Source organism: Pithys albifrons, chromosome 14 (assembly GCF_047495875.1).
Source record: "Pithys albifrons albifrons isolate INPA30051 chromosome 14, PitAlb_v1, whole genome shotgun sequence".
NCBI lineage: Eukaryota > Metazoa > Chordata > Aves > Passeriformes > Thamnophilidae > Pithys > Pithys albifrons.
In genome coordinates this window covers 1,485,954-1,501,675 of record NC_092471.1, presented here as the reverse complement: position 1 = coordinate 1,501,675, position 15,722 = coordinate 1,485,954, and the positions used below count along the sequence as shown (strand labels likewise).

Sequence of the window (15,722 nt, the reverse complement as noted above, 5' to 3'; positions counted from 1 at the left end):
TGTTCAGTCCCAGCAGATCAGACCTGCCTGTGGTATTTGAGCTGTGACCAGAGATACTCAGATTACCAGTTGGATTTACTTCTAAACTAATGCACTTGAAGGGGAAATATTTAAAACAAATATTTTCATTTGGTTTTGCAGACATTTTCAAGTAATGTTTAAAATCAGGAGCTTTCTGAGTAGGTTTGAAACCTTATTAAGTGTGTCCCTGGGTTGTGTTTTTGCACAGAGCTGCACTCTGGGCTGCTCCTCCTCTCAGTGGTGCTTTCATGCAGACCCTGAGGAAAGCTCCCCCAGTTCTATAATTCATCACTGTGAAATGGAGCCATCAGTGCAAGCAGTGCACAGCCCTGGCAGTGCTGAGCTGTGCAGCCTGAGAAATGCATTTATTTATTCTGGGTTTGCTGTCACCTGAAACCAGGAGGGTGGGTTTGTTTTCCCTCAGTTGTGACAGGGAGTGACAAGTTTTAAATGAACTTTAAATCAGACCCTGAGTCACTCAGGCTGTTCTTGTCTGATGCCTTGAGAGTCCCCAAAAAACTGGGCTCCAAGCTACGTTAGTGTGGGATAAGATAAAAGGTAGATTTTTTAATGTGTAGGCTTAGGGCCTTCAGGAATACATGGTGATGTGCCTCTCAAACTCTGATTTCCATGGGTTTCATAGTATTGTCCACCCAATCCCCAGTTCCCATCTCTCTTGGTCCAACCCTGACCTGCCCCTGGGCACACCCTGTCAGGATTTGAGTCTGGGGGACAGTGGGACCCTCTGTTCCTCATCTTCATCTTCCAGCAGATGAGACCATACCTGTGTGTGTTCCCAATGTGTGGAGGAGCCCAGGGATAGTTTTGGACTCTGCCAAGTGGACTGAAGCAATTCAGTGGTGCACAGGGTACCAGGGAGGTTGTGGATGTCTCACCCCTGGAGGTGTCCGGGGCCAGACTGGAGCAACCTGGACTACTGGGAGGTGTCCCTGATGGGCTTTAAGGTCCCTTCCCACCCAGACTATCCTGGGATTCCACGGCTGTTCAGCACTCTGGTGTGTGACTCAGCCTCTCACAGCTGGCTGCCTCCAGCTCCACATCCTTCCAGGATCACACGCTTGGTGGTTTCCCTGGAATTCTACCTGGGGTGCGAGTCCCTGCCCGGCCGCCCGTGGGGATGAGCCCAAGCACAGAACTCCCTCTGACCTGTCCATGTCTGTGTCCGTGCTGAGCTGTCCCCTCTCCCGCTGTGGCAGGTGGTGGAGGAGAACGGCGTGCGCAAGGTGGTGGTGCTGCCGCACTCGGAGTTCCACGCGCCGCTGGCGCCGCCGCCGCACGTGCCGCACTACCTGCAGCCCCCGCACGCGCTGCTGCCCCCGCCGCACGCCGTGTTCCCACCCGTGCCCGCACCCGCGCCCGCCGGGGAGCTGCCCCAGCACCCGCCCTTCCTGCCCCAGCACCAGCACCAGCACCAGCACCCGCACGTGTTCCCCGAGCAAGGTGAGGCCACCGCGGCTCCCCACGCACCGTGGGCTTGGGGTGTGTGGGGGGATTGGCACCGTGGGGCAGCCCTGCCATGGAGCCTGTGCTGGCGGCACTGCCCGTGCACAGGGGTGGTGTGAAGCTGAAATCTTCTGCTGGTCCATTCGGACACAGAATCACAGAATCCATTGGGTTGGAAAGACCTTCCAGATCATCAAGTCCATCCCTTGTCCAACTCCAGTCCCTTTACCAGATCATGGCACTCAGTGCCACGGCCAAGCTCAGTTTAAAAACCTCCAGGGATGGGGAATCCACCCCCTCTCTGGACAGCCCATTCCAATGCCTGAGCACTCTCTCTGGAAAGAACTTCTTCCTGATATCCAACCTAAACCTCCCCTGGCAGAGCTTAAGCTGTGCCCTCTTGTCCTACTGTTGTTTCCCCCCACAGCAACGACTCCCACAGCCTGACAGAGTTAATCCTATCACAGATTTCAAAGAATCACAGAATCATAGAATTGATTGGGTTGAAAAGACCTCCCAGATCATCAAGTTCAACCCTTGATCCAACTCCAGTCCCTTTACCAGATCATGGCACTCAGTGCCACGGCCAATCTCAGTTTAAAAACCTCCAGGGATGGTGAATCCACCCCCTCTGGGCAGCCCATTCCAATGCCTGAGCACTCTCTCTGCAAAAAATTTTTTTCTGATCTCCAACTTAAACTTCCCCTGGCAGAGCTTGAGCCCATCATGCCCCCTTGTCCTGTTAAGTTGAATGCAAAAGCAGGGTATGTGTGTATGGCCAGACTTCTCAAACACAGAGTTGGGAAGGGCTCACCCACGTGGGTCTGTCCTTGGAGCCTCGCAGGGGATTGTTCAGGTGAGGCACAACATGCACAGAACTGACCCCACCCTTGGCTCCTGAGGTTCATCTGCCACGGCTGAGGGAGCCTGGATGGGACAGCAAAGTCCATGGGACTGGAACCTCCAGCACCTGGTATGGTATTACCAGGAGGTCTCCCATCCAGGGACTAACTGGGCCTGACCCTGCTCAGCTCCTGAGATCTGATGGGACTGGGCATCAGGGTGGCATGGCTGCAGTTACATCCCAGGTACGGCTTTTGTGTGTGTGTATCTCCCTGACATCCAATCCTGTCAGATCTCAGGAGCTGAGCAGGGTCAGCCCCAGTCAGTACCTGGATGGGAGACCTCCTGGCAACACCGTACCAGGTGCTGGAGGTTCCAGTCCTGAGGACTTTGCTGTCCCATCCAGGCTCCCTCAGCCGTGGCAGATGAACCTCAGGAGCAAAGGGTGGGACCAGTTTCACACACACCTGAACAATCCACTGCAAGGACACACCCACGTGGGCAGAGCCCTTCCCAAACCTTCATTCCCAAGCCTGACCATGATGATGATGATGGTGATGACCTGGGAAGTGTTCTAATCCTGTGTTTCCCAGACATCCCTGCTTTTGGTGCTGTAAATGCCACAGTGGGGGATTCCACCTTTCCCTAAAACTGTGCCCTCCAAAACTGCTGTGTTTTGTCACAGCCTTGGCATGGAGGTTAGTGAAAATGTCATTGATTTGATGCTTGAATGTATTTTTTGAGTCTGAATATGACTGAAAAGAGAACAAAATAACATCTGTAAACCAACAAAGACAGTTATCTGTGCAGTTGGAGGTGAATTGCAAATCAGTCTGTATTTAAAAACTAAGTGAATCAATAGTTCAGTGAAGGACTGGGGTCCTGCTGAATTAAACCAAGCTGTTACCTATTCATGAGTTATTATATAACTTATATTATCATGATGAAGAGTTAAAACAGCAAGAAATTAGGCTATTAAGACCCTTTGCTATCTCAAGCTTAAATTAGTAATTAAGATGTTTAGGGTAAATGTTCAGTAGCCCCCCAAGCTGTGTTTGAAGAAGATGGTTTGGGTCCTTAGTTTGCTTATTTTTTGCAAATGTGGCTGTAGCAGGGAAGAAAAGCAGCTGTAGGGCAGGACCTGGAGCAGCTGAGAGGAGAAAGGCCTGAAGAATTCAGTTTCAAGGGACCCCAAATCCCTGCACCTCCAGACTGACAAAGCACAGGGAAGTTCCAGGGGGATTCAGCTCCTGATTTTACTGCAGTGATTTTCCCAGAGTGTTTCTCAGGTATCAGCTGAGCTGGATAATGAATATTGAACTCATCTCTCTCCTTCACAGAACCTCGTTCCCATGGAAGGACAAACTTCATCCAGAGAGATGAGAGGAGTCTCAAAATGCAGGAACACCTGAAGAAGAGACTAAAAGACAGACAAGCCAGTGGCCACACCAACAATAAACTGAACAGCCCTCCCTCCTCACCACACAAAGTTGTTAATTCCTCCAGTGCCACAATTCCCAATGGGAATGGGAAGGGACAGCAAGGGGCAGGAGGAGCACTAAAGCAGAAGCAGATGGGAAAAACAAAGGGCAGTCCAGATGCAGAGATGGGAGGTAGGTTGTCTTGAAAGGGGCTGAGAAATCTAAATTCTTTTCTAACAGGTCTGTAAGTTCATTGCAAAAACAGGTCCTGAATTTAGTAATTTCTTTGGCTGTTCAGGATTAGAGAAGGTCAGAAATCCTTTTCATTATGTTTAGATTTTTTTTCTCTAGAAATAACAGTAATGCCAAGTTTGTTCATTTGAGATTTATCAAGTAAATTCTGAGGAAGATTTAATTTTAAACCTTTTGACTTCCCTGCCACTTCTGACCAGGACTGATCAATATTCCAAGTGAGTGACCTGTGGGTACTTCAGACTTCTGGTGTCATTCTTTGGGGGACTTTTTGGCTGGATAGGTGCTCTGTAATACTTCAAGAAATGAGAAGATTTGAGCAGTATCTGCACAGGCTGCTGATTGCTGAGTTGTAATTTCAGCTTTTTAATACCTTAAGACCACTAAAATACCTCGTGCAAGTATCATTGTCTTTGCTGTTGGTTCAGACAATGTCAGGCCTCTTCCAAATTATGATTGTTTTGCCATAGAAATTCCAGGCAAGCACATAAGGCAGAGATAAGATCTTATTGTCATTTTTTTAACACCTTTCATTTTCAGAGGAATGTTTTTCTGTTGTCAGAGAAAACCCATTTGTGCTCAGATTAGGAAAAGGTCCCCTTTGTGCAGGATGTACTAAGAGGGTTTTTGTAACAGTGTTAGTTTTGGATAGTTCGTGTTTCTGCCCCTCACGCAGCCAAAACAAACAGGGGAAATGAACTTTGCACAATAAGTACCATTGTTAAAGTCCTAATGAGGCCAACTCCATCTCGTGGTGGCCTTTTGGTAACAGCCTGGCTGGCTCTCAGCGTTTGGGATTAATCTGGTTTGTATTTAAATTGCAGAATCTGACACAGAATCCAAGAAATGTGATACTCACTTGAGCATTGGCAAACCAGTCGTAAGTATTATCCTTAAATCCCATTATTTTCTGTGGATATGTTTTGTATAAAATAACTTGTGTCTTATTGATCCCTTTTTCTTTGTTCTTAATGGTTTGTTTTTTCAGTAGAGAAAATAAGTGTAGTTTAGTTGTCAGAGTTTACAGCTGGGAAGGGGCAGCCATGCTGTGGAAATTCACTGTTTCTCAGCTCTCTGAAGCTGCCTGACTCAGTTTCCCAGTCTGGAATCCCAGAATATTCCACTGCTGGAGTTTTCTGTGGTATTCAAGGCTTTAGAGCCTTGCAAACCAAGGGCCTGCTAAACTATTGCAGGTCTGTCCACACTTGAAACCATCCTTTGCTCAGCACAGAGGATTTAAGAATGTTGGGAATAAAATTGACAAAAATAGATCTTCTTTTTATGTTATATTGAGAAATTGGAGCAAATATTTGAGTATTTACAGACTTACTTAGGACATTGGAGTCTGGTGAGGTTAATTTAAATGTCTGTTTTTGGTCTTGAGCATGTTTAATGAGCTCTCCACTGCATTATCCACACAGCATACATGGGTTGTGTTCCTTCACACCAGCTTTTGAGGGGGTTTTGTTACACTGTTATTTCTTCATTGCTGCTCCTGCCATCTGTATTTAATGGTACCAGAGAGCTGTGTTGAGTTTGTCAGAGGGAGCTTGGAGTGTGGGAATTCAGCAGCAAAAAACTTGGACAAGGAATTTTAGTCTTGAAATCAGAGCCCCTTGCTGTCCTTTGGCTTAGTGGTTAAATATGACGTGAGGGTGTTGCAAGCAAATGAGGTGTCTGTGCCTGAACACTGGTCTGGGGGCAGCCCCAGGGCTCCACAGCTGAACAGTTGCTCCAAATGAGGGATGCAAATGGTGACACAGGAATTTTCTCTCCCTGCCCTGAGCCAGTGTGATGTGTCTGTTTGTTTGGTGATTGAAGGGGAAACCTTTACTGTGCTGGTTTAGAACTGAAAAGAGGAAATAATTGAAATTCAAATAATGCCTCGATATTTCCACTACAAAGGTAAAGAATTCCTCCAGAGAGGAGCTTCGTAGGCAAACTAGCCACACCATGTTGTTGACTAACAAACCTTTTCTTGCAGAAAGCAAACTTACTTGCATTATTTATGCTTTTAATAGGTTTCTGATATACAAGCAAGATCAGCCGTTCTGTCCTGGAATCTCCCAGTTAGTTCACAGAATGGAGAGAGCCATAGTCATAGTCCAGCAGCATTTACATTTGAAGTAGCAATATCCAACAGTGGTAAAAATGGAAAATTTAAATCTGTCTATGTGTAAGTTTAGTTTCTTCCTTTAAGCACAATTGCCATGTTTAAACCATTAACCAATCAGCAATCTCTCTATCAGGAGCTGTTTGTTGACTTGCAGACCTTCCTACTTCACATGAAATAAATTTTAAGTAATATCACTAAAGAGTTACGTGGACAGTGGGAAAATTAAATGTGCTCTACATGGTTTTGCTTTTCAATGAGCTTTGGGCCTGGAAGGTTTAAGGAGGAGCTGTAACTCTGCTTTTTGTTTGTTTTTCCCTTTTCACAGTGGGGAGGAATTAACAATTACACTTCCTGATCTCAGACCAGCAACTGATTATCATGCCAGGTATGCAGGAAACACTTAATGCTTTGGGAATTACAGAGTTACTGTGGCTTCATGGAAAAGGTGTGATCCAAACAGTTTGAGGAATACTCTGAAAAATGCCATGGCTGTGACACTATTTTTGCTTTCCAAATTCCCACTTACCTTCTGATTTCATTACAGTGTCACCTCATTTTCCTCACTATCATTTTCTCCGTCTCTTTGAGTTTCTCAAATACAAATTCTAAGTTACTCTGTGGTGTTCTCTGTCTTCAGAAGGGGATTGGACAGAGTGAAGGAGATTGTTGTAGGCTCAAAGCAGTGGTAAATGAAATGCTTTAGCCTTGAAATTGGCTCTGAAAACCTGCCTTGTCAGGCTGATTTGCAGAGGAGCTGGTGTGAAGTGCAGCAGTGCAGGCAGGAGGGCAATGGTGACGTGGGAAGTCAGGTGTGACCGGGACCAGACGTGACGGTCGGGAATTGCCACCCAGCAAAGAGTCTGGAGGGGTGTTGGGCTGCTCAGGAGAGCCCAGCTGGTTAAACAGCCAGGGGAGCCTGGGGAGGGGCAGCCTCGGTGCTGGGCACAGCAGGAGAGCAGGCAAAGGTCTGTTCTGGAGCTGCAGAAGTGTTCTGGGTGTGGGAGATGCTCAGCACAGCTCCACTCGCACAGTGTGTGTGGCTGGGGGGTTGTTTTCCATACAGACCAGCCAAACACAGAGAAATGAGCAGGACTGGTGTAGATATGAAACAATTACCATAAAGAACATGATTTTCTGGCCTGAGCAGCAGATGCAGCCTGTTCTAGTGTCTGAACTTCTGCACAAGTGTTGGCTGTGTTTGAATCTTGAGGTCCTTTTAGCAAAAACCTCGTTTCCAGTCAGGGATCCTGTTACCATTGGGGAGCACCTGCCTTAGTTTTCATCCTGCCTCCTGTGTGTGTTTATCACTAAAGTGTCTCCACTGGGACTGAGGGTAATGGTAAAGTGAAAGATGACAAGTGGGGTGTCCAGGATGAGCAGGTGTGATCCCTGTGTGATCCCATCCCTGCACTGTGTGGGATCAACAGATGTGATCCCTGTGTGATCCCATCCCTGCACTGTGTGGGATCAGCAGGTGTGATCCCTGTGTGATCCCATCCCTGCACTGTGTGGGATCAGCAGGTGTGATCCCTGTGTGATCCCATCCCTCTCTGTGGCATCAGCAGGTGTGATCCCATCCCTGTCTGGGATCAGCAGGTGTGATCCCACCCCTGTCTGGGATCAGCAGGTGTGATCCCTGTGTGATCCCATCCCTGTCTGTGTGGGATCAACAGGTGTGATCCCTGTGTGATCCCATCCCTGTCTGTGTGGGATCAGCAGGTGTGATCCCTGTGTGATCCCATCCCTGTGTAATCCCATCCCTGTCTGTGGGATCAGCAGGTGTGATCCCTGTGTGATCCCATCCCTCTGTGTGGGATCAGCAGGTGTGATTCCATCCCTGTCTGTGGGATCAGCAGGTGTGATCCCTGTGTGATCCCATCCCTCTGTGTGGGATCAGCAGGTGTGATTCCATCCCTGTCTGTGGGATCAGCAGGTGTGATCCCTGTGTGATCCCATCCCTTTCTGTGGGATCAGCAGGTGTTATCCCTGTGTGATCCCATCCCTGTGTGATCCCATCCCTGTCTGTGGGATCAGCAGGTGTGATCCCTGTGTGATCCCATCCCTTTCTGTGGGATCAGCAGGTGTGATCCCTGTGTGATCCCATCCCTGTCTGTGGGATCAGCAGGTGTGATCCCTGTGTGATCCCATCCCTGTCTGTGGGATCAGCAGGTGTGATCCCTGTGTGATCCCACCCCTCTGGGTGCAGACCCCCTGCAGCCACTGCTTGGGATGAGATGCATTTCTTTGCCAGCAGCTCTGTCCCCAGGTTTCCAGGTGCTCGTGCAGCAGCACCATCATTACCTGTCCTTTGTTCAGAGTTTCAGCCACCAGCAGCTCCACCAAGGAGGCGGTTTCGGAACTGGTGAGCTTCACCACCGAGAGCTGTGAGCCAGACTGTCCTGCTGCCCCCAAGCTGGTGAACAGAACCAAGAACAGCCTGAGCTTGCAGTGGAAGGTGAGAGCCAGGGCTGGCCGTGCAGTGGGACCTGCTGCATTCCTGTCCAGTGTGTTTGAGTTGGCTTGGTCACTAATCCAGTGTGTGCTGTAGGTGTTGCCTCTGCAGTTGCTCAGTTCAGACTGATAATGAAATGAGTATTTTCTTCCCCTTGCAGTTCTTGCTGAGTTTCGTGCCTGCAGCTTTACTGTGGCAGAGTTGGTAGCAGGTCTTTTACAAACTATTCTGTAGGAAAGTTCTCTTCTGAACTGGCAGAGGGGAAAGAATGGAGCAATTATATTTTTGCTTGGGTTCCTGAATGATAAATAGATACAACTTAATATTCCTGTAGTTACTCTGACCCATTCAAACTACATTTCTTTGGCTGATTTTGTGGATTTACATTTTTTAATCTGACTTTTGAGTATATACAGGATCTGTGAGCACTTGCTGGTAGCTCTGTGTTCTTGTCTTTTGATCCTTTTCTTAGGACTCTGCTGAAAATGGTTATAGCTATAAATGACTTAACTTGTATAATCTGTACTTAGAAAATGAAAAAGCTCCCAATTTATATGTCACAACAAGCACAAATGTTGTTCATCTGAACACTGACATTGCTCAGACAGTTGGTGAGCACACAGAGCAAGGCACAGGGAAAGAAGCTCTAAGAATATAATTTGCTTTATTCATAAGTTCAATATTCCAAACTATCAGAATTAAAAGAAGTAGCACAGCAGCTCAGAGCCTTGTTTTAAAAGGCAGTTGGATTATATTATATTAAATTGTTAAAATGTTGTTTTAATGTGTAAAAATATTTATAAAAGTACCAGCATTTGATTTTAACTTCTTTTTCCTTGTTTCTTTATTTTCAGTCCTCAAATGACAATGGTTCCAAAATAACTAATTTTCTTTTAGAGTGGGATGAGGTAAGACCTTTTCTAGTACCAAAAAAAATCGTAGGGACATCTGTAGAGCAATTATGCTTAAAAATACTCTTTGCTTATGTACAGCAGCTGTTTTGAGTGCAACTGCCCAGGGACTTTAAAGGGATAACTGATCAGTGTGAGGGGACAATGTGAAACTGCCCAGCTGTCATTCAGAGCACCATTAATTCCTGGGCTTCTTTAAATGGATGAGCATTTGTTTTATCTTGGGGAACTGTCACAAATGCCCCTCAGCTTTTAACTTTCTTCCTGAGATGTATTCAGAGGGATAAAAAATGTCAATATCTTCTGTTTTCAACTGCAGTTATTCCCATTTTGTCAAATCTACGTCATTAAAAATAAACTGATAATCCAAATAGGCCTTATCAAGAACACTCAGGGTGACTGTCAGATATTCAGGATGACCAGGATGACAGGAGATTTGGCATTCCTTAGTTTTACTCATTTCTTCTTAATTATTCCTAAATGATGAAATGACACTTCTGGTGGAAGCTGTCCCTGCCCATGGCAGGGGGTGGAACAAGATGGGCCTTAAGGTCCCTTCCCACCCAAACCAGTCTGGAATTCTTGATTTAGGAAGATGTGCAGTGAAGAAGCTGAACTTGGCAGGGATCACACAGAGCCTGGGCAGGGATCACACAGAGCCTGGGCAGGGATCACACAGACCCTGGGCAGGGATCACACAGACCCCGGGCAGGGGTTATACAGACCCCAGGCAGGGATCACACAGACCCCGGGCAGGGATCACACAGACCCCGGGCAGGGATCACACAGACCATGGGCAGGGATCACACAGACCATGGGCAGGGATCACACAGACCATGGGCAGGGATCACACAGACCCCGGGCAGGGATCACACAGACCCCGGGCAGGGATCACACAGACCCCGGGCAGGGATCACACAGACCATGGGCAGGGATCACACAGACCCTGGGCAGGGATCACACAGACCCTGGGCAGGGATCACACAGACCCTGGGCAGGGATCACACAGACCCCAGGCAGGGATCACACAGACCCCGGGCAGGGATCACACAGACCCCGGGCAGGGATCACACAGACCCTGTGCAAGAAGTGACTCTGGTTCTCATTTCTCCAGGGGAAGAGCGGACCCTTCAAGGAGTGTTACTATGGGCACCTGAAGCAGTACAAGCTCACCAAGCTGTCTCCCTCCACACGGTACGCGCTGAGATTGGCTGCCAAGAATGACATCGGCATGAGGTGAGGACCCTGCCGTGCCCCGTGCCATGCCCCGTGCCCCGCAGTGCCTTGTGGCCCCCATGCCCCTGCCGTGCCCTGTGCTGTGCCCTGCAGTGACCGTGCCCCCTCCACAGCGGGTTCAGCAAGCTGGTGTGGTTCTACATGGCTGAGACAGTGCCCCCGTGCCCCCCATGGTGCCCTGTGCCCCGCGGTGCCCCATGGTGACCATGCCCCCTCCGCAGCAGGTTCAGCGAGCTGGTGTGGTTCTGCATGGCCGGGACGGTGTCCCCTGTGCCCCCCATTGTGCCCTGTGCCCCATGGTGACCGTGCCCCATGCCCCCTCCACAGTGCATTCAGTGAGCCGGTGTGGTTCTGCACGGCTGGGGTGGTGCCCCCCATTCCCCCCATGCTGTGCCCTATACCCCATGGTAGCTGTACCCCCTCTGCAGTGGGTTCAGTGAGCCGGTGTGGTTCTGCATGGCCAGGGCAGTGCCCCCTGCACTGTGCCCTGTGCCCGTGGTGCCCACAGTGACCATGCCCCCTCCACAGTGGGTTCAGCAAGCCAGTGTGGTTCTGCATGGCCGGGGCGGTGCCCCCTGTGCACCCCACGCCATGCCCTGTGCCCCATGGTGACCGTGCCCCATGGTGACCATGCCCCATGCCCCCTCCACAGTGCATTCAGTGAGCCGGTGTGGTTCTGCACGGCCAGGGCAGTGCCCCCTGTGCCCGTGGTGCCCACAGTGACCATGCCCCCTCCACAGTGCATTCAGTGAGCCGGTGTGGTTCTGCACGGCCGGGGCGGTGCCCCCCGCGCCCCCCGCGCCCCCCATGCCATGCCCTGTGCCCCATGGTGACTGTGCCCCCTCCACAGTGCATTCAGCGAGCCGGTGTGGTTCTGCATGGCCGGGGCAGTGCCCCCTGTGCCCCCCATGCCATGCCCTGTGCCCCATGGTGACTGTGCCCCCTCCACAGTGCATTCAGTGAGCCAGTGTGGTTCTGCACGGCCGGGGCGGTGCCCCCCGCGCCCCCCATGCCATGCCCTGTGCCCCATGGTGACTGTGCCCCCTCCACAGTGCATTCAGCGAGCCGGTGTGGTTCTGCACGGCCGGGGCGGTGCCCCCTGTGCCCCCCATGCCATGCCCTGTGCCCCATGGTGACTGTGCCCCCTCCACAGTGCATTCAGCGAGCCGGTGTGGTTCTGCACGGCCGGGGCGGTGCCCCCTGTGCCCCCCATGCCATGCCCTGTGCCCCATGGTGACTGTGCCCCCTCCACAGTGCATTCAGCGAGCCGGTGTGGTTCTGCACGGCCGGGGCGGTGCCCCCCGCGCCCGCGCCCCCCACATGCCGTGACTGGGGTGTCACCTGGATGTCCCTGAGCTGGAGCCCCCCCGCCGGCGCCGCCCCCGGGGACCCCCTCGCCTACATCCTGGACATGGAGGAGGAAGGCTCTGTAAGTGCTGGCTTTGGTTCACCTCTACAGCTTCACCCTCCCTGGTGCTCAAATAGAGCTTTAACTCTGTTTTCCCTTTGCATTGCTGAGTATTTCGTGTAATTCGTGGTAAACAGATGAAGTTCAAGCTAAAAAGTCGTGATTGACCTGCCCTGTTTGTTGTTTTAGCTTAGAAATCAGTGACTGTGTTTGTCCTTGTTTTCCTCCTCCCCAGGGTTATGGGTTCCAGCCCCAGTACAATGGAGATGAGCTCTCATGCACTTTAAGAAACCTTAGGAGGAGCACATCCTATAAGTTCAGGGTTTGTACTGTATTTTGTTCCTAATTTAATGATGACTCTGCTTTTCTGGGTTTGGCATTTTTATACAGCTCAGACAGTGTATTGAGACAGCAGGAAATTACCTGTTGTCTCAACAATTACATGTTGTTGGAACAGGTTTTGGTGAAGTCCTAAAACAGATCAGATTTTTTCCACTGACTAATTCTGTTTGCTCTTAAATTGTTGTCACTTTTTGGTTGTTTTTTTTAATAGAAGAATTTTGTAAATCAGCAGCAATATTGCTGTCATTTTATATTGTCAGTAGATATTATTGTCATTAAACAAAGCATTTATTACCTATTCTTTTCCCTCCTGAAACAGCTCTTTGCCTACAACAGTGAAGGAAAAAGCAGCCCCAGTGAGGTGGTGGAACACAGCACCAATCCTGACAAACCTGGACCCCCAAGTAAACCAGCTGTAAAGGGCAAGATCCACTCCCACAGCGTGAAGGTTACGTGGGGTAGGTGCCTTTTGGTGTGTATGTGCAGCACTCAGGGGTGCACATTAAATTAGAGGGGAACTCAGGCTGATTATTTGTCTCTGCAGATATTGTTATTGCAGGAGAAATACTCAACATTACCAGAAAATGGTTTGGGGGCTGTGGTAAAAAAGTGGTGATTTCCTTCATTGATTTTAGAGAAGCTGCAGCTGCTGTCCTGATAATCTCTGGATGTGCTGTGATGCTTAAGTAATTCTTATGTGCCCTTAAAAGCTAAGAGCTGGTACCTGAAATTGGTACTATTTTCCTAGTTGTTTTCCTGTTTTTTTCCTGTTTTTTTCCTGGCATAATCATGATCCATAATAAAAAAATTGCTCTGAAAAATGTATTGTGACTATTTTAAGAACACTGATTTCTGTTTCTCTTTGAGTTTTCTCCTTGAATGTGTTCTACAGTCAGTGAATGTGTTCTCTGAGAAAGCTGATAACAAAACAATGCCAGGTTTTGTGATCTCCCTGGTCTGAGATGTCCCTCTCTTTCAGAACCCCCCAAAGATAATGGAGGATCAGACATCTCGAAATACTTTCTGGAAATCTCAGAAGCATCAGCTGGTAAGGAATCACCTTTGGGGGCTCAGGGTATGAGTCTCCAGCCCTGGAGGTGGTTAAATCACGTGTAGATGTGGGACTTGGGGACATGGTTTAGACTTGATGCCCTTGGAGGTCCTTTCCAACCTGAATGAGTCTTTCCTCACTGCTGGAGCCATCACTGTTTGCACACGTGTTGTGCTTGTTCTCTCTGTAATTAATCATTTCAAACTGATTCTGTGGCTTGAGTGTCTCAACAGTTGTGTGAGAGGATTTTCAGGGTGGGTTTTTGCAGGGGTTTTGAAGTGTAAAGTGTTTGATTTCTTTGCCCAGGAGGGAGATGGGACATGATCTACAGCGGGGCCCAGAGGGAGCACGTGTGTGACCACCTCCAGCCTGGCACCTCCTACAGACTCCGAGTTTCTTGTGTCAGTAAAGGGGGGGAAAGCCAGGTGAGGAACATGACAGTCAGTTTGCTGCTGGGAGCCACTTCTGTGTATGTTTGAGCAAAATGTTGGTGTCTCTGCTCTGAAATGTCCTGTCCTGCCCCAGGCCTCTGATGTCACGACAGTTACGACGCCAGCGGTTCCCCCCGGCCCGTGTCCTGCTCCAGCCCTGGCAGGCAAAGCCAAGCCCAAGGAGATCCCTCTGCAGTGGGGTGAGCACCAGTGTCTGAGCAAAATGCTGCTCTGGCCTTCAGTGCCCAAGAAAAAACAATCTGTTGAGATCATCAGGGAAAAGAAAGCTGCAATAAAAATAACGAGACGCAGTCTGTGCCCTCGGGTGGTTTGGGGGTTTGGGGTGGGGTTTTGGGGTTTGTTTTGTGGGGTTTTAAGACCAAAGGTTCTGATCACCTCTGGTTGGGTGATGCAGCATGTGCAACGTTGCAGTGGGACTTCAGCAGACATAAATATTTCCCAGTGAGAAATCTTCCTGCCTGCCCATGACTGGCACTTGTTTGGCAGTTTAAAAATCAGCTCTTGTAACCTCAGTAAAGGAGATAATGAAAAAGTAGTGAAGATACACTGTTTTGTGAAGAAAACAGGGAAAATATCTGAAAAAACACCCTGCTGGAGGCCATCTTAAACTCTCAGTATCTGGGGGAGAAAGCAAGCTTCATAAAGTGTTTCTGCTCAGATATATGATAAAAACTTCTAGAATTTAGAAATTAATAGAGGAAAAACCAGTCTGTTTTTGTCTCCTAGGCCCCCCAACTGTAGATGGAGGCTCTGACATTACAGAATATATCCTGGAGATGGCAGACTCTGACCAGGATGAGCGCAGGGCTGTGTACCAGGGCCCAGCAGCTGAGTTTGTGGTGACCAACCTGCTCCCAGGGAGGACCTACAGCTTCTGGATCCGGGCAGGGAACAGAGTCGGGGTAACCACTGCCTGCCACGTCTCATCTGCTCTGCACCACAGTGTGCAGGGATGGGGCTGCTGTGCCAGTCTCAGGATGTTTTGTAGCTTGTGTTCTGTGAAGAACCACTTAATAATGCCTTAGGAAAGTGTTTGGTGTGTCCCAGTGGGCTCAGACTCTGCAGCGGGTGGTGTGGGGACAGCACTGTGTGGTGAGGGGTGTGTGCAAGTCATGCCAGGTTGGAAAAAGGGTGGGATAAATGTTGGTTGCATGGAAGTCTTTGTGAAACAGTCCCCAGCTGCTTCTGAAAGCCAGATCCTGGCTGGGGGAGGGAGGAGTTCCAACCCTGGAGTGGAGGATCTCAGATACCCTGTGGGAATGGGACCAGCCTAGAGGGAACTCCCTGCAAGGGATCTTCAGTGGTGCTGTGGAACTGAGCACTGGACTTTGCTATTTATGGCTCTGTCATGTTAAAAATAATTTCTTTTCCAGTTGTACATCAGTTTTTGCTCTGGTGCTGTTGCTATGCTCATGCAGTTGTGTTTTGCTGCAGTTTGGGCCCCACTCTGACAAGGCAGAGCTCTCCACTGCCCCAGGCCCCCCCGAGCAGTGCTGCAAACCCCTGATAACCTGTAAAAGTGCAACCTGTGCTGTGGTTTCCTGGGAGGTAGGTGTTGATGGCTCTGAGTAACCCCCAAATCAGTGTCTGGCTCTCAGAATTGTAGTGACACATGTACAACACACAGAAATGGGAGAAATAATAAATGTAGAGATGGAGTGTATTAAGCTCATGCCTTTATAGATGTACATGTTGGGTTTGTACACTTTGTTTAACTCCTTTCAATCATGATGAGTTGGGTGACATTTAATCT

At 49.3% G+C, this 15,722-nt stretch overlaps 1 protein-coding gene across 1 annotated transcript in view; it reads left to right on the top strand.

Annotated features, from left to right (window-relative positions):
- Positions 1-15,722, top strand: part of LOC139678392 (fibronectin type-III domain-containing protein 3a-like) — a 46,216-nt gene that overhangs the window by 22,836 nt on the left and 7,658 nt on the right. The window contains exons 6-21 of the mRNA XM_071569185.1: positions 1,239-1,482; positions 3,669-3,941; positions 4,826-4,881; positions 6,023-6,177; positions 6,443-6,502; positions 8,434-8,572; positions 9,424-9,477; positions 10,595-10,716; positions 11,971-12,145; positions 12,360-12,446; positions 12,786-12,924; positions 13,446-13,514; positions 13,824-13,942; positions 14,043-14,148; positions 14,696-14,871; positions 15,404-15,517. Of these exons, the coding sequence (XP_071425286.1) occupies positions 1,239-1,482; positions 3,669-3,941; positions 4,826-4,881; positions 6,023-6,177; positions 6,443-6,502; positions 8,434-8,572; positions 9,424-9,477; positions 10,595-10,716; positions 11,971-12,145; positions 12,360-12,446; positions 12,786-12,924; positions 13,446-13,514; positions 13,824-13,942; positions 14,043-14,148; positions 14,696-14,871; positions 15,404-15,517 (2,088 nt within the window). The remainder of the gene's footprint in view (positions 1-1,238; positions 1,483-3,668; positions 3,942-4,825; positions 4,882-6,022; positions 6,178-6,442; positions 6,503-8,433; positions 8,573-9,423; positions 9,478-10,594; positions 10,717-11,970; positions 12,146-12,359; positions 12,447-12,785; positions 12,925-13,445; positions 13,515-13,823; positions 13,943-14,042; positions 14,149-14,695; positions 14,872-15,403; positions 15,518-15,722) is intronic.